The sequence below is a fragment of the Vanrija albida genome, assembly GCF_041260175.1.
Source record: "Vanrija albida strain AlHP1 chromosome Unknown contig_7, whole genome shotgun sequence".
NCBI classification, from domain to species: Eukaryota; Fungi; Basidiomycota; class Tremellomycetes; order Trichosporonales; family Trichosporonaceae; genus Vanrija; species Vanrija albida.
The window spans coordinates 1,857,203-1,872,717 of record NW_027191426.1 but is presented as its reverse complement, the minus strand read 5'-3'; the positions used below and the strand labels follow the sequence as shown (position 1 = coordinate 1,872,717).

At 68.6% G+C, this 15,515-nt stretch overlaps 8 protein-coding genes across 8 annotated transcripts; 2 read left to right on the top strand and 6 right to left on the bottom strand.

Moving 5' to 3' along the window:
• Positions 1–507: 507 nt before the first annotated feature.
• Q8F55_009204 (uncharacterized protein) lies at positions 508–2,178 on the top strand (the record flags this gene model as incomplete). The annotated part of the gene is made up of 6 exons (XM_069357572.1): positions 508–561; positions 594–990; positions 1,024–1,450; positions 1,486–1,718; positions 1,757–1,924; positions 1,988–2,178. The coding sequence occupies 6 exons, from the start codon at positions 508–510 to the stop codon at positions 2,176–2,178; spliced, it is 1,470 nt and encodes a 489-aa protein (XP_069205509.1).
• Positions 2,179–2,570: 392 nt separating this feature from the next.
• Positions 2,571–3,368, bottom strand: Q8F55_009203 (uncharacterized protein; the record flags this gene model as incomplete). The annotated part of the gene is made up of 1 exon (XM_069357571.1): positions 2,571–3,368. One exon carries the CDS (start codon positions 3,366–3,368, stop codon positions 2,571–2,573), a length of 798 nt encoding a protein of 265 aa, XP_069205508.1.
• A 207-nt stretch (positions 3,369–3,575) lies between these two features.
• On the bottom strand, positions 3,576–4,433 carry Q8F55_009202 (uncharacterized protein; the record flags this gene model as incomplete). Its single annotated transcript, XM_069357570.1, has 1 exon — positions 3,576–4,433. The coding sequence occupies one exon, from the start codon at positions 4,431–4,433 to the stop codon at positions 3,576–3,578; it is 858 nt and encodes a 285-aa protein (XP_069205507.1).
• Positions 4,434–5,304: 871 nt separating this feature from the next.
• On the bottom strand, positions 5,305–7,234 carry Q8F55_009201 (uncharacterized protein; the record flags this gene model as incomplete). The annotated part of the gene is made up of 2 exons (XM_069357569.1): positions 5,305–5,890; positions 6,549–7,234. 2 exons carry the CDS (start codon positions 7,232–7,234, stop codon positions 5,305–5,307), a joined length of 1,272 nt encoding a protein of 423 aa, XP_069205506.1.
• A 417-nt stretch (positions 7,235–7,651) lies between these two features.
• Q8F55_009200 (uncharacterized protein) lies at positions 7,652–8,167 on the bottom strand (the record flags this gene model as incomplete). The annotated part of the gene is made up of 1 exon (XM_069357568.1): positions 7,652–8,167. The coding sequence occupies one exon, from the start codon at positions 8,165–8,167 to the stop codon at positions 7,652–7,654; it is 516 nt and encodes a 171-aa protein (XP_069205505.1).
• A 1,236-nt stretch (positions 8,168–9,403) lies between these two features.
• On the top strand, positions 9,404–10,651 carry Q8F55_009199 (uncharacterized protein; the record flags this gene model as incomplete). The annotated part of the gene is made up of 4 exons (XM_069357567.1): positions 9,404–9,520; positions 9,634–9,743; positions 9,836–10,089; positions 10,287–10,651. 4 exons carry the CDS (start codon positions 9,404–9,406, stop codon positions 10,649–10,651), a joined length of 846 nt encoding a protein of 281 aa, XP_069205504.1.
• Positions 10,652–10,660: 9 nt separating this feature from the next.
• Q8F55_009198 (uncharacterized protein) lies at positions 10,661–11,571 on the bottom strand (the record flags this gene model as incomplete). The annotated part of the gene is made up of 3 exons (XM_069357566.1): positions 10,661–11,172; positions 11,208–11,436; positions 11,473–11,571. The coding sequence occupies 3 exons, from the start codon at positions 11,569–11,571 to the stop codon at positions 10,661–10,663; spliced, it is 840 nt and encodes a 279-aa protein (XP_069205503.1).
• Positions 11,572–12,259: 688 nt separating this feature from the next.
• Q8F55_009197 (uncharacterized protein) lies at positions 12,260–15,383 on the bottom strand (the record flags this gene model as incomplete). The annotated part of the gene is made up of 3 exons (XM_069357565.1): positions 12,260–14,860; positions 14,947–15,028; positions 15,064–15,383. The coding sequence occupies 3 exons, from the start codon at positions 15,381–15,383 to the stop codon at positions 12,260–12,262; spliced, it is 3,003 nt and encodes a 1,000-aa protein (XP_069205502.1).
• Between the last annotated feature and the right edge of the window lie 132 nt (positions 15,384–15,515).

The window sequence follows — 15,515 nt, the reverse complement described above, 5'->3', positions numbered from 1 at the left end:
TCCCTCTCCCTCTTTCGTACGTATGCATCAACAACAAGAAGCGCTTGCGACGCGAAATTCTTCCGTCGCCGTCCACTCGTTACCTCGGCTACATTGCGGCGTTTAATCACTGCAGGCACAGACAGGCGGCGGTTCCATTGCCGCGGGAAATGGACGGCCGGCTCCCATTGACAGGTGCCAGCTCGCGTGGTCGTCGTGGCTGCGAGCTGCGAGCCGCGAGCCGGCCGCCAGTGAATCGAGAGCTGTTAGCTCAGCACTTGCAGCAACAACAACAACACTCCCATTCAGCTCAATGCTCGTCCCCGACTCGATGCTCACTGCGCGCTGCCCACTCCTACTGCTGACTTCTGACTGCCGCCAAGCCCGCACCCCCCTCGCCCACTTTAGCCTGATCATGCAGCCTGATAACAAAGTCATCTGACCCAACAACGCCGTGGTACCGGACAAGCAAGAGTACTTGAAGTGGAGCAGCGCGTCGATGCCGGCCCCACAAAACCAGCAACAACCATGCCTGCCTTTCCGCAGCGCTACACGTCGACCATCTCGCACTGGCAAGCGACGGTACGCCGCGCTCGCATCCCCGCTGACGCCAGAACCGCGGGCGCGGCTCGCTCTGGAACCACGGGCGGCACGACCCGCTGCCGTCCGAGGTCGTCGACTACGTGATCATCGGGGCGGGGGTCACGGGCGCCTCCCTAGCGTACCAGCTGACGCGCGCCGGCGCCGCCGCGGACGGCAAGAGCGTGGTCGTCCTCGACGCCAAGGACGTGGCGAGCTGCGCGTCGGGCCGGAACGGGGGGCATATCGCCCCGCGCTCGTGGGAGCTCTTTGGGCCGCTCACCACCCCGCTGGAGGAAGGGGGCGCCGGCCTATCCGAGGAGGACGCGCTCGACATTCTCTACTTTGAGGCCGAGCACCTTGAAGTGACCGCCGAGATTATCCGCAAGGAGGGGCTCGACGTCGACCTGTGGACGGGGCAGCGGCTCGAGGGTGGGTGCGGTGTGCTTTCCCCACTGACGCCAGTGTTCACGACCGACGAGGGCGTGCGGCACAACCGTGAGCTCATGGCGCAGTTCTTCGCGGCCAAGGCCAAGAGCCAAAAGCACAGGCACAAGCGCGTCGACTGGGAGCTGGTCGCCGACAGCGCCGAGGCGCGGCGCCTCACGCGCCTGCCAGCTGCCAAGGAACTCATCCGAGGGCCAGCCGGATCGTGGCACCCGCACCGGGGCACGACGGCGCTGCTGCGCCTCGCGCTCGAGTCGACGTCGTCCTACTGCCGCTTCTTCTCATGGGCGCCGGTCGCGCGCCTCGACCAAGTCGCGGGCGGCTGGGCGCTCGACTGCGGGGCCCGGGGCAGCATCCGCGCGCGCGAGGTCGTGCTCGCGACCAACGCGTACACGCGCCACCTGTTTCCCGAGGACATGGCGCGGGGCGAGGGCATCCCGGCGCAGTACGTGCTCCCCAATGCCAAGGCTCACGCCACAGCATCATCCCGTACCGCCACCAGGCGTGCCACATCACCCCGCCCGACAGCTACGCCGGCGAGAAGGCCCTGACCAACAGCTACAGCGTCGAGCGGGGGCCCTACCTCATCCAGACGCCGGCGGGCGGCATGATCCTCGGGCCGTTCAGCGCGACCGTCATCGACGTGTTCGGGTCCAAGCGCGACATGTACCCGATCGAAGACGACAGCGGAACGACGGGCAAGTTCCGCAACTGTGCGTCCAGCGTCCAGGCGAGACCGAGCTGACGGCAGGGATGGCGGGCTACTGCCCGGCCAACTTTGACGGCTGGGGGCAGGAAAAGGACGGCGAGGGCGTCGACCGCGTGTGGAGCGGCATCCTGTGCCACTCTGTCGACCTGGTCCCCCTCGTCGGCAGGGTGCTCGACAAGCCCGGGCTGTGGGCGAGCATCTCGTACAATGGTGGGTGGGAACGGGGGCGGGGGCCTGTGTGTCGGAGGGGAGAGGCGAGCTAACACGCCCCAGGCCACGGCATGGCCAAAATCGTCAACATTACGCGCTGCCTCGCCGAGAACATGCGCACCGGGGTGTGGGACGAGCGGCTGCCGCGCTGCTTTGAGATCACGCGCGCGCGCCTCGAGCGCGCGAAGCGGGCCAAGCCGTTCCTCGACGAGGCGCGGAGCGAGGTCGCGGCAGAGGCCAAGGCCAAGCTGTAGGCTGGGGTGTAGGCTGGGGTGTAGGGCCAGAAATAACAGGGCCAAGGCTACAGGGCTAGAAATGTAGAGTTGCAACGTCGGTGGTGGTGCGAACTCTATCTCTGCGATCCAGCGGAAGCGGCCGCAACGGGCCACGCGGGTCGCAGGGCTCGTCTCGTCGCTGACAGGGACATGTGCGCTGCCGCCGGCACTGTGAGGGGCACTGTGCGAGGTGCAGTGTCGTCTCGGCCAGAGGAGAGGGCTCGCGACCTGGTGGCCTGGTCGGTGACGCCGCCGACGCACGCCGAGCGACGCCACCTGCCACTCTCGACAGTCCTCGAGCCCAGTCCCTCCCCCGGCGCCGCCGATACCGGAGCAAGCTGCGAGCACTACAAGACTGCATAATACACACTCTACACATCGACCTTCTCCGGGGCGACCGCGTCGGCGGCCCCAAACCGCTCGGTGAAGACGCCAGCCACGCACCTCAGCGCCGCAAGGTCGCGGCGCACAATCTCGCGCAGCGTCTCAACGTCGGCATCCAGCACGAGCCCGGCGTCGCGCGCGAGCTCGCGCTCCAGGCGCTCGAGCGACCCGAGGTTCTGGCTCACGGCGACCTCGAGCATGCGGCGGCGGCGCTTGAGGTCGGTGCGGTCGGTGGTGCCGAGGCCGGTGAGGATGGCCTCGTTGCCCGGCGCGGGGACGTGCGCGACCTCGCCCTCTGCCCATGGGCGCTTGCTCTGCGTGCGGGGGTTGAGCACGCGCAGGGTGACGACGAAGGCGAGCACCGCGGCCGCGCCGAGCAGCGCCCAGGCCGGGTGCGAGCCGCTGCCGGCCAGGACGGCGGCGACGAGGCCCGAGGGGATGGAGAGGAAGAGGAGGAGCAAGAAGGCCTCCTCGCCCCCGTGGATGACGGAGAGAGCGTGCACGCCCGCGATGGCGGCGCAGAGCAGGCCGGCAAAGGCGAGGAGGTAGGCGCCGAGGTGGGCGAGTGTCTCGGCGCCCTTGAGCCACAAGAAGAGGATGACGGGCACCCCGAGCCCCACGAGCCAGAGGAAGGAGCGCAGGATGACGGCGCGGACGGCGGCGGGGAAGAGCCGGGTCAAGGACATGGCCGCGGCCGCGTCGCTGAGGGCGGGGGGTGGCACCGACGACGGCGGGCCTTCGCCGGGCGGGTAGGCCGGGACGGCGGTGTACTCTGGGAGCGCCATGGATGCGTGTTTGTATAGGATGGAGAGAGAGATGGTGAGGGAGCGATGGTGAGACTGTTGGTGGCAAGAGGTCGGGTTTGGTCTCCCCTCGTGTGGTCGCCGCAGATGGCGTCAGGGTGATCCATTCGGCCTGCCTTTCCTGGCAACTCGGCATTCACTGCACCCCGCGCTCCGTCTGCATCGCAGTCAACATGGCATTGCATGCATCTACACGACTGCCTTCTCCGGGCGGGGCGAGCCAGGTATCACGCCGACAGGGCGTTGCGGCGCGGCTCGACGTAGCGCCGCCGCCTTGTCCGCCACGTCCCCCTGCAGCTCGGCGCCCTTGGCCAGGATGTCGGCCCGCGCACTCTCGGAGAGCATCTCGTCTTCGGCGTATGCGAGCAGGACCGCACACTGGCGCGCGCAGCGGTGTTCCATCTGCGCAATGGCGAGGGACACGGTGACCCCGAGCCCGAGGCGTTCCCTCTCGTCGGCGCCCTCGGCGTTCTGGACGACGTCGAGCGCCGCGTCGTACTCCAGCGTGGGGGGTAAGAGGCCGCTCTCGCCGTCGTCGCCCCGCGTCGGCCTGGCACCGGCGCTACTCGTGAGGGAGAGCACGCGGACAATGACGGCGCCGGCGAGGGCGGCGGCGGCGCCGAGGGCGATCCACGCGGGGTGGAACAGGGCCGGCCCCCCGCGCTGGGGGTAGTCGAGCGCCACGGCGAGGAACGAGGCCACCATGAGGCCGAAGAGCACGCCCATTGCCAGGGCAGGTCCCATGAGGACGAAGAAGGCGCGCGCCGACACCGCGGCGGCGCAGAGCGAGGCCGCAAACACGAGGAGGTAGCCCGCGAGGCGGGGGAGCGTGGCGACGCCGTTGTGGTGCAGGACGAGGATGACGGGCACGCCGAGGCCCACGATCGATACGAGGGCGCGGAGCATGATGGGGAGGAAGGCGCGCGGGAAGAGCTGGAGGCCGGGGTCGGCGGGGCGCGCTGGCGCCGACATCGGCTGGCGTGCCGTCGACGACGAGGCTTCGCCCGGCGGGTAGGTCGGGACGGGGGTGTACTCTGGCAGCGACATGTGGACGGGTCGTCGAGTGAGTGAGTGAGTGGCGAAGAGATGCAGTGTAGAGTTGGTTTGGTCGTCGTAAGGGGAGGGGGAGGGGGGGCACACTGCCTCGGACACTGGACGTCTTTGCCTTGCCTACCCCCACTGCACGTTATCGCACGACCGCGCTCCATGCTCAATGTACTGGGCTACGCCGAGCTCCAGAACGTTGTTCGGCGCTCGTTGCACCTTCAAGGCCCAGAGCGCCGACAGCGCCGGGAGAAGGGAATGGAGCTCCCACTTGAAGATGGTGACGACGGAGGGGCACAAAGATGCTCGCTCCCCTCCGACTCCTCCCACTCCTTCCCCGACTCCTCCCCCTACGCTTGTGCAGCACGGCAACTCGCATGCAATATACACGAATCCCTTCTCCGGGAGCACCTTGTCGTCAGCACCCAAGCGGTCAACCTCCCCCCCTCGCAGGGCGAGGGGCACGGCTTGACTGAGCCTCGGCCCACTCCCACCGGCCTCAAGGTCAAGACAAGGTGCATACTGCATACATATCTAAGCGCCTGCCCTCCGGTGGCAGACCGCAGCGTTGGCGCCACCTCTTGGCGACGTGTGGCCGACAACGCGTCACGGCGGTGGCAGCTCGCGCCGCAGCGCGGCCAGTCTCTCCGCCACGCCGCACTGCACGTCGGCCATCTTGGCCTCAAGGTCGCGACGCTCCCTCGCGGGGAGCTTTTCGATTTCATCTCTCCGACATCTGCCGCACACTCTCGCGCGCACTCGTGTCCTAGGTGGACGATGACACGGCCGCCGCGAGCCGCTCCCCGTCGTCGTCGCTGCGGCCAGCACTCTCGACGACGCCGAGGGCAGTCACGTGGCCGATCCCGACAGCCTATCAATCGGCCCGACGGCCTTGTGATGGCGGGACGCGGATGGGCTCGAGCGCCAGCATGATAAAGAGGAAGATGCCCGGGATGATAACCGACGCAATGTTGACCTTGCCCGTGTTCCCGTAGAGGACGGGCCGCCAGTGTTCTGGGACTTCGGCCCAGCTCGGGGTGGAGTAGGGAATGGGGAGCCCGTCGAGCTGGTCGCTGATGACGAAGATTGACAGGGACCACTGCACTACCAGTGGCGAGAGCGCGAGGAGACAGATGACCGATATTGTGAGGCCGGGGAAACGGTCAAACATGCGCCGCGAGCCGTCGATGAGGGCGCAGATGACTGAGGCGACCAGGAGCAGCTGGATGAAGAGGTTGGGCAGCGTGTCGACCCGCCAGTACCTCAGCACCAGGATGAAGGGCAGCCCGAGCCCGACGGCCTTGACGTAGGAGTGGTACAGCGGCGGGAAGGTGAGCCGAACGTCTCGGCGCGGGGCATCGACCGCGTTCGGTGCGGGCGCGGCCGGCCGCGTCCTCGGTGCGGGCGCGCGCGGCATCACGGTAGCGGGGGTATCGGGGGGAACCGCGACGGGGCGGAAGCTTGTGGGGTTGTCGAGGCGACCGAGTGCCCTCTCTCTCTCCACAGTTTGTCAGAGATGAGAGTGAGTGCAATGTTGAGAGAAGAGGATGGGAGCGAGTCGGTCGTCGTCGTCGTCGTCGTCGACCGGAGTCACTTGACCCGTCCTTAAGTCGTTCCTGGAACCCACGCGAGTCACTCCCGCTCAGGTGGCGTCATTGGCCTGCACTCTACTTTGCCGGACAACTCGGAGTCTGGGTCGATTGCACGCTCCTCTCCGGCCTCTCCTCCGCTCTGCGTGCATGGCCAGCGGCCTCGCCCACGCCTACGCAGTACCATGGCATCGTCCACGCCGATGATCGCCAAGTGGCGGTTGGGCGCCACCACTTCGCCCCGCCGGCCCCGTACCCACCCCGCACCCCTCTCCTGACCTCTGCCAGCATGACCAATTCCATCCACATCTAACCGTGTTCCCTCTCCGTCTCCGTCTCCGTCTCCGAGGGCCAGAACGCTGGCCCAATTCGAAACCTGAACACGGTGTAAACGCGCGCTAGCGCTCTATGTTCCCACCGCAGCGCCACCACCTCGCGGCGGATGACCTGTGCGATCTTCTCCAATATATCCTCGGGCAGCTTCCCCACCCCAGCGTCTTCTACCAGCCCCGCACTCTCTCGCTCGTACCTCTCCAAGAGGTCGAGGTACGCTATCCTCTGGAACACGGCGGCGGAGAGGCGCCGCCCGCGCTGCTCGAGCGCGGCGAGCTCCAAGCCCCAGAGGTCGTGGTCGTAGTTCTTCGCGTCGCGGCTCAGCTCGGGGATGTACCCGAGCCTGAACTCGCCTGGGCGGCGGGTTCCGGAGGGGGAGGGAGCGTGGAAGTGGTGATACGTGGGGGTGCGCGCCCGGATGATGGCGATGCTGAAGAAGAGGATGGCGTGGACGGCCATAGCGGCGCCGTTGATCCACTCCGGCCGGGGGAAGAAGCGCCGCCATCCGCCTGGGGTGTCGGACTTGGGAAGCCCATCAAAATGCCCGAGGAGCAAGAGCGAGAGCTGCACGAGGAGCACCAGGCCAGAGACGAGCGGGACGACGGAGAACACGGGGAAGGGGTACCGAGCGCCACGGCAGCGAGCAACGCCTCGCGCCTCGTCGTGCTCTGCTCGCTCTTCTGACCCGTGGGGTGCAGGTTGGGGCCCATCCTCACGTGCAACGACGTGGACGTGGACCCAGTCCCCAACCTCGTCGACTACGAGCTCGTGTCCGTGTCGCCCCGAGACGCCGGTGTCCTCCGCGCACTTAGGCTCAGCGTCAGCACTACCCGGCGCAGGCGGCGCCGACGAGGGCCCGCCGTCGACCTCTGGCGGCGACATGTTCGCGTATGGGTTACTGGTCGGTTGAGGACGTAGCGTCAGTGGCGACGGCTCAATCTTGCGCGGGCCGTCTGTGCACTGCCACCCCCTCGTGCCTCGTTTGGCAAGTCACAATGAGGTCATCGAGGCCAATGGGACAGGCCTTGCCTTGCAACGCCGGGCAGCTGGACGTTGCAGACGCATCTACACGGCTGCCTTCTGGATCGCAGCGGCAGCACCAGTGGGTCCGGCCTCGTTGCTCGACGCAGGAGGCATGTTGTCACTTCCTCGTTGCTGCCACTTCAGCCCCTTCCCTCGCCCCCTCCCCCGCCCAGTGAGTCTCGCTTCCCATGCTCAAGCCAAGGAGACCAGCGTGGACTTGCACTCTTTTGTTGCCAGCAACATGAAGTCGTGTACGCATCTAAGTTGTACATGAATCTACACGTCCACCTTCTCCTGGCAAGCCGCCTCGTGGCACCGGCAGCCCGCCTCGTCGGCGCGCTCCATCTCGGGCGTGAGCGCGTCCCTGATGATACCAGTGATGCCATAGAGCGAGGGGTTGATGAACGCCGCCCCGAGCAACCTCCAGAGCGGGTGGCAGATGTCGCTGAGCGCGTAGGGGGCCCGCGGGGCGGGCCACCACGCGAGGAGTACGCTGGCGAAGGCGAACGCCACTGGCAGGACGAAGAGCACGGCGCGGGCGAACCGCTCCCCGAAGACGGTGCAGAGCCCGCGCAGGAGCAGGATGAACGTGCACAGCGAGGCGGCGAGGGCTAGCAGGCAGCCGGCGAGGTGCGCGAGCCCCGCGACGCCGAAGCTCCACAGCAGGAGGAGCGGGGGCAGCCCGGCGAGCACGACCGAGACGAAGGCGCGGTGCAGGGGCTGCGCTTCTCGGCTGGGGCTCGTCGGCGCCAGCAGTGGCGGGTGCGGCGTAGCGAACTGTGGCAGCGACATGGTCGTGGCTGACGAGGGGTGGCGAGTGGCGAGGTGGGGTCTGCCCGCTGCCTGTCGCCAGAGATGTTTATAGGACCCCATATAGACCTGTCTACGTCGCCAGCGCCTCGAAAAGTCGAGTTTCACAGTGCTAGCGGGCCACCAACGGCGCTGTCGGCGCCATCTGCACTGGCGGCACCAGCGGCGCAGCACACTGCTGCGCGTTTCAGCCATGGCCCAACCTCCCGCCTGTCTCGCTCGGCCAAGTGCCCCCCTGTCGTGCCAGAGCGCCAGAGTCGACTCCCAGAAACAGTCCTATGTGCCTCTAGACGCCTAGCTCGTGCCGGTTGGTGCCGTTGGCGGTGCGAAGCGGCCCGCTAACTCGCGCTTGACGCGTCCTAGCAGTGACTCGTGCCGTTGGAATGCCATTTCGCGCGCGATAAACTCCGGGAGCAGCAGCCCCTCGTCGTGGCTGGCACCGTCAACGAGGCCTGTTTCTATGAAACCCCCGGGCCTGGCTCGCGCGCGCTGGTCCTCCAGGTGCTGGATGAACTCGCCCCGTCGGATGGGCTCGCCGCGAGGGGCCGCTCGTAGTGCTCGAGCTTGGTGCGGTTCCAGTTCTCGACGTCGGCATGAAGCGGGTGCTCGGTCACTCTGGCCCAGACATTGTGGACGGCAATGCCTGAAGGAAAGAGGTCGTTAGTTGGGGAGCGGACCACTGCTCGTTTCAGCCAGCCACTCGCCTCGGTACCCCTCGTGTCTCGTTCGGACAAGTGGCCAAACCGTCACTGGCACACCATCATCGCTGCATACCGGCGCATGCCCATCTACATGCACGTGTTGCATGACCCTGCCGTCTAAGACAGCACTATAACCCCCCGCCGTTGCTCGAACTCGGCCTTCTCGGCGCCGTGGGCCATCGAGTCGCGCGCCCACGTGCTCCATGTCTTGGGCGCGAACCTCCAGGCCATGGCGAGGCGGACGAGTTGAATGTACCTCCGGCTTGCGATATCGCTGTGGGTCGTGGCTGCTTTGTTATGAAGAGAGAGCAAGGTAAGATGTGCTCTGCCTGTCGGTTGACTTGCGACCCGCCTCACCACTCTGCCGTCGGCCAAGTCCTAAATGGCGTCATGGCGGCGGATCAACCTCGGCACTGTCCACTCGCCGTTCCATCTCGCACCTCGGCGTCCTCTTCGCCTTCTACTCTCCCTCTACATCGCCTGCCCCCTCCCCCGGCCCACGTCTACAGGCAGCACCATGGCCTCGTCCACGCAGACTACAACGGCCGCGGCCGCACCAGCCGCACCCCCGGCCAACCCCAGCGTCCTCCGCCTCCGCTCGGTCGACGACTCGCTCGAGGCCAAGCTCGCGCAGGTGGGTAGTGTGTGAGGTGGTACTAGGCGGCCACCTCCCGCTTCTCTCCCTCTTCCTCTCGCTGTTCTCCACTCCCCCTGGTAACCCCCCGACCGCGCGCGCTGACACGCCAGCGCAAACACATCAAGGAGCGCCTCGCCGGCGCCTACCGCATCTTCCACCGGCTCGGGTACGACGACGGCGTCGCGGGGCACATCACCGTGCGGGACACGGTGCGGCCAGAGTGAGTCGTGCGTGCGGGACGCGGCGCAGCGGGCTTGCGAGTAAACAGCCGCCCCGCCTCGGCCATCTCCGCCCCAACAGCTTACACCGCAGCGCGTTCTGGGTCAACCCGTACGGCCTGGCGTTCGACCTCATCACCGCGTCGTCGCTGCTCCTCGTGTCGCACGACGGCGAGGTGCTCGAGGGCGGCTACCCCGGCAACGGGCAGCTGTACAACGCTGCCGGGTTCACCATCCACGGCGCGATACATGCCGCGCGGCCGGACATTCACGCCGCGGCGCATAGCCACTCGCAGTTCGGTCGCGCATTCAGCGCATTGGGGCGGAATATCGACATTGCCAACTGGGGTGAGTGGGGCGTGAGGGGGTGGCGAGGGGCGACAATGGGCAGCGAGGTAACCGCTGCTGGTGATCGCGGCGATGTCCGGGCCGCGCTGGGCCGGCCGGAGTGATGCCAAGCTGTCCTGGCAGACCCAGCGGCTGGCACCCAGCCGTCGCCGCCGGCCACACTCACCCTGGCCATGTCGACCACTGACACACCCCAGAGGGCGCACAGTACGCCGAAACCGTCAAGCTCTACTCGTCGTTCGGCGGCGTCGTGCTCGGCGACGAAGAGGGGCAGAACATCACGCGCGCCCTCGGGCCGCAGGGCAAGGGCGTCATCCTGCAGAACCACGGCATCCTGACTGCCGCGGGGACAGTCGACGCCGCCGTGCTCTACTTCATGCGACTGGAGCGGCTGTGCGAGGCGCAGTTGGAATCCGACGCGGCGGGCGGCGGCGGGGTACTGAGCGACGCCGACGTGCACGCCGTCTTCTCCGAGCTCGGGAGCGAGGACGAGGCGTACCGCCAAGCGCAGGAGATGTACGAGTGGCTCGAGACGGAAGAAGGGGAGGGGTACAAGGCGTAGCATATGCATCTAGTAGACGAGCGGCCCGCCCGTCGCCTTCTCCAGGCGCGTGTAGTGCGGCAGACTCATCATCCACTGCTGGTGGGCCGAGCCAGCATTCTGCTGCGTGAACAGCGCCTCCTCCTCGCCAACAGGAATCAACTCGCCCCCGCGTCCCCTCACCGCCGCCTCAGCGAGCAGCTGGGCGTGCGCGAGGCTCTCTAGCCGGAGGTACAGCCCGACCGCGCCCTCGATGCTCGCGCTGGCCGTCAGCAGCCCGCGGTTTGCGAGGACCAGCGCCACCGCGTCGCCCTTCACCGCCTCAGCCACCGGCGCGGGGTCCGCCGCCGCGTTGAGCGCGCCAGCAAACGACAGCACGCCGACGCGCCGGTGGAAGATACACGAGTCCTGCCAGAGCGTCTTTGGCGCCTCAGCGCGCTGCGCGAACACGCGCCCGTGCGGCGTGTGGCCCGACGCGACGCCGTGCACGTCAGGCCGGGCGGCGTAAATCGCCAAGTGGATCGGGGCGTAGCTCCCGTCGGCTGGGGGTCAGCTCCACCGAGAAGGGGCGACCCACGCTCGCCGGCGCCCGAGACGACGTTGCCGGCCAGGTCGACGCCGATAAGGTCGGCGCTCCGCACGGCGTTGAGCGCGCGCCCGCGCGGCACGAACCACACCACGCTGGGGTCGGCCGCGTCCCGCGCCGACAGGCCGATGGCGTGCCCCACCCCCCAGCCCGCGTCGGAGAAGATGCGCGCCGCGAGGGCGAGCTGGCCGCGCTGGTAGCGCGCGCGCTGGGCGTCGTCCTGGCGCTGTCAGCTGGGGAGGAGGGGCGGGCGCACTGTAAATGGTGGCGGGGTGGGCCGGGTGAACTTGTTGACCCTCTTGCCGTCGCCCTCGCCTGCTGCGGGCTTGGGCGGGTCGAGGTAGAGCGTGGCCATGTTGATGGGTGAGAGAGCGGTTGTGAGTGAGGTGGGTGAGGTGAGTCTTGGCTTTGGAGGATGCCGGAGATGGCCGACGACGTCATGACGCGACATCTCTGGGCGGCCGGCAGTGTCGCGTGCTTGCCGCCCATGCAGCAGCTTGCATGACTGGCGCTGCAGAGGTGGTGCACGTCTCGCCGCCCTAGAGCGAGAGAGGGTGCACGCTCGTGTCCAGTGCTGCCGGGTGCTGTGGGCGATGGCGGGTCGGCGGGGCGGCGAAACGCACTATGAGGCCGGTGTAATATAAACCTCAAAAGATAATGCGTTGTGCAAAACACACTATGACGCCCGGGCGAGGTCTCTTTCTGGGTACAGTGTGTTTCACGACGTGGCGGCCCGCTCTGTCGCGATGTCTTCAGTGCACCCTGCGCCGCACACTTGAGCGCGCTGGCACGGTGCGGGCTGGCGCTTGTGGGGGTGGGCGAGGCGTCGAAGCGGCATCGTCGCTCGTCTGCACGGGGCTGGGCCGAGGGTGTGCGGCCACTGCTGTCGAGTGTGGCACTTCCACGATCCGTCACAACCTCGCTCCCCGCTTGTCCACGCCTTGCCGTGGGCAGCGATGCAACTCACATCTCACCACGCTACCCTCACTCACGCCAACCAACCACACCAACATCATGTCCATCAACATTGTCCTACAACTCTATCAACGACTGCCGCCGCCCTTGCCGCCCGCGCCGCCGGCGCCGCCAGCACTCCCAGAGCCAGCCTGGCCCGCCTGCCCGTCCGAGCCCTTGCCGGAGGAGGGGTCGGCGGCCGGGTCCGGCGCAGACGACGCAGGCGCAGAGGACGCTGCGCCCTCGCCGCTGCCGCCGTCCTTCCCGTCGGCGCCCTTGGCCCCGTCGTTGCCCTTTGCGCCGTCGGCCGCGGGGTCAGACGCAGGCTGCTCGGCGGCCGAGTTGTCCGGCGCGACGTCGGCGCCGTCCTTGCCATCCTCGCCCTTCTTGCCGTCGGCCCCGTCAGCTCCCTTGGCCCCGTCGCTGCCCTTGGCCTCCTGCGCCGCCTCGTCGGCCGAGGGCGCGGCGTGCGCCTCCTCCTCCTTGCACGGCTGGTCGGCGCCGTCGTCGGAGTCGTCGTACGCGGACTCGGGGTCGGCGTCGCACTCGTCGGCGTCGCCGCCGTCGCCACCATCGCCGCCGTCACCGCCGTCACCGCCATCGCCGCCGCCAGCAGCGCCGTCCTCGCCCTTCTCGCCGTCGGCGCCGTCCTTGCCCGCAGCGCCGTCAGCGCCGTCGGCACCGTCCTTGCCGTCCGCGCCCTTAGCGGGCGCCTGGGTCGGCGCAGGCTGCGCGGGCGTAGTCTCCGCCGCGCTGCCGCCGCTGCCCGAGTCGGCGGGGTCGGCCTGGTTGGAGGAGCCGCCAGACCCGCCGTCGGCGCCCTTCTGCCCGTCGGCGCCCTTCTCGCCGCTGCCGCTGTTGTCGCTGCTGCCGGTGTTGGTGCTGCCGCCGCTGCCGCCGCCAGTGCTGCCGCCGCCCGCACCGCTAGGGTCGGCCGCGGGGTCGGGCTCGTCGTTCTGGCGGCGCCTGCGCCCGGCGCTGGGGTCGGCCGCCGGGTCGGGCGCGGAGGACGACTCGCCGGACGACGAGCCAGAGTCGGCAGGGGCCGACGCCTCGGCCGGCGCGGCCGACTCGGCGGGCGCGGACGAAGCGGGCGGCGCGGCGTCGTTGCCGCCGTCCTGGCCGTCCTTGCCGTCCTTGCCGTCCTCGCCCTTCTGGCCGTCGCCCTGGCCGTCGCTGCCCTGCTGGCCGTCGGAGCCCGCCTGGCCGCTAGGATCGGCCGCGGGGTCCGCAGCACCCTCGGACGGCTGCTCGGCCGGCGCGCTGGACGCGGGGGCGGCCTCGGCGCTGGCACCGGCACCGCTGCCGCCGCCGCCAGAGTTGGGGGCGGCCGCGCCATCCTTGCCGTCCGTGCCCTTGTCGCCGTCCTTGCCCTTGCCATCGCCCTTGCCCGTCGGCTTCGGCTTCTTGCGGTACACGGTCTTGGTCTTGGTCTTGGTCTTGGTCTTGGTCTCCGTCTCAGTCTCCGTCTCGGTGTCGGTCTGCGTCTGGATCTCGGTCTCCGTCACGACCTGGGTCTTGGTGAGGGTCTTCCACTTTGTGATCGTCTTGGGCTTCTTCTTCTTGGAGGCCGAGGTGGTCGAGTTGGCCGGCGCGCTCGTCGGCGTGGGGTAGGGCGGGATGGTCTCCGTCACGCCGCCGCCACTGCCGCTGCCACCACCGCCGGCGTTGGCGCCGCTGCCGCCGCCACCCGAGTTACCCGGGTCCGCGGCGGGGTCGGCAGCGCCGGCACCGTCCTTGCCATCGGCGCCGTCCTTGCCGGCGTCGCCGCCCGAGTTGCTGGGGTCCGCGGCGGGGTCCGCGGCGCCGTCCTTGCCGTCCTGGCCGTCCTGGCCGTCCTGGCCGTCCTTGCCGGCGTCGCCGCCCGAGTTGCTGGGGTCCGCGGCGGGGTCGGCGGCGCCGTCCTTGCCATCGGCACCCTTCTCGCCGTCCTGGCCGTCAGTGGCGGGAGCAGACGCCTCGGCGGGGGGAGCAGACGAGGCCTCGGCAGGAGCAGATGACGCCTCGGCAGGAGCAGACGACGCCTCGGCGGGAGGAGCCTCCGAGGAGGCGGGGGCCGCCTCCTGGCTGCCACCACCGCCGCTGTCACCACCACCGCTGCTCTCACCGCCACCACCGCCGCCACCGCCGCTGGGGTCAGCAGCCGGGTCAGGCGCGTCCTGGCGGGCGAACCACGAGCGCGGGCTCCACACCGAGCGCTTAACGCTGCGCTTGGCCGCGTCGGCGCCGTTGCCCCCGTCCTGGCCGTTCTCGCCGGCAGCGCCGTCGGCGCCGTTCACGCCGTTCGCGCCGTCCTTGCCCGTAGGCGCCGGGGCGAAGGTGGCCTGGGCCGGCTCGCCGCCGGGCGACACTCCCTGCGCGCAGCTCGCCTTGTCGTTGTCGAACGCCGTGCTGGCGTCGGCCGTCGTGCCGTTGAAGTTGGAGAGGCGGGGGCAGAAGGTAACAGTGTACACGTTCATCTTGTCGACGTTGGCCGTGTTGATGGTGCACCGCTGCGCCTTGTATGCGCTGTCCTTTGCGCTCTTCTTGACTTCGGGGCACGTCGCGTCCCAGAAGGCGCCGAACTCGTCGTTGCAGTTCGAGCAGCCATAGTTCTCGCCGTTGACGAACGCCTCGCGCGCCTCCTTCGGGCAGAGGGCATTCGCGCTCTTGTCGCACCCAGTGGTGGGGCAGTACGCGCGCCCGGTGGCCTGGTACCCGCCGATGAGGATGGGGACGTTGAAGCCTGCGCGTCAGTGGCGAGCAGTGGCAGCGACTTGCCATTCTCATGCGAGACGTAGTAGTAGTCGTGGCCCTGGCCGTTGTGGTCGAGGAGGAACTGGGCGAACGACGCGCCCTTCGGCGACTGGGCATTGTCGCTAACGTCAGCTGCTGCGAAGAGGAACCGCCTCACCACTCGACCTTGCCGGTGCCACAGTCGCCCGTGGCGCACTTGAACCCGCCGTCCCCAGAGCAGACGGTCCGCGCCCAGATCCGGCCAGCCCAGTTGGTGGGCGGCGAGACGCGGAGCGTGGCGCCGACCTTGAGCTCGAAGCCGTTGGCGTTGTTGCCCGTGTCGAGGTGGCCATTCGCGGCGGGAGGGGCCGGGCCGTCGCTGAGCGCAGGGTACACGGGGTACGGGCACGAGTTTACAATGTTGATCGTGCGGCCGCCTGGTGCAGCGGCCTGCGCCAGCGCGGCGAGGGCGGCGAAGTGCGCTGCCACTACTAGCATTGTGGTTCTTGTTGGACTTGGAGAGGGGGGGAGGGGGAGGGGGGGGGGTTATATACCTCTGCCCGTTGCGGCGAGGCGGTGGCCCTCGAAACGGTTGCCAGCTATCGTGCTCGACGCTGCGAGGAATGGATC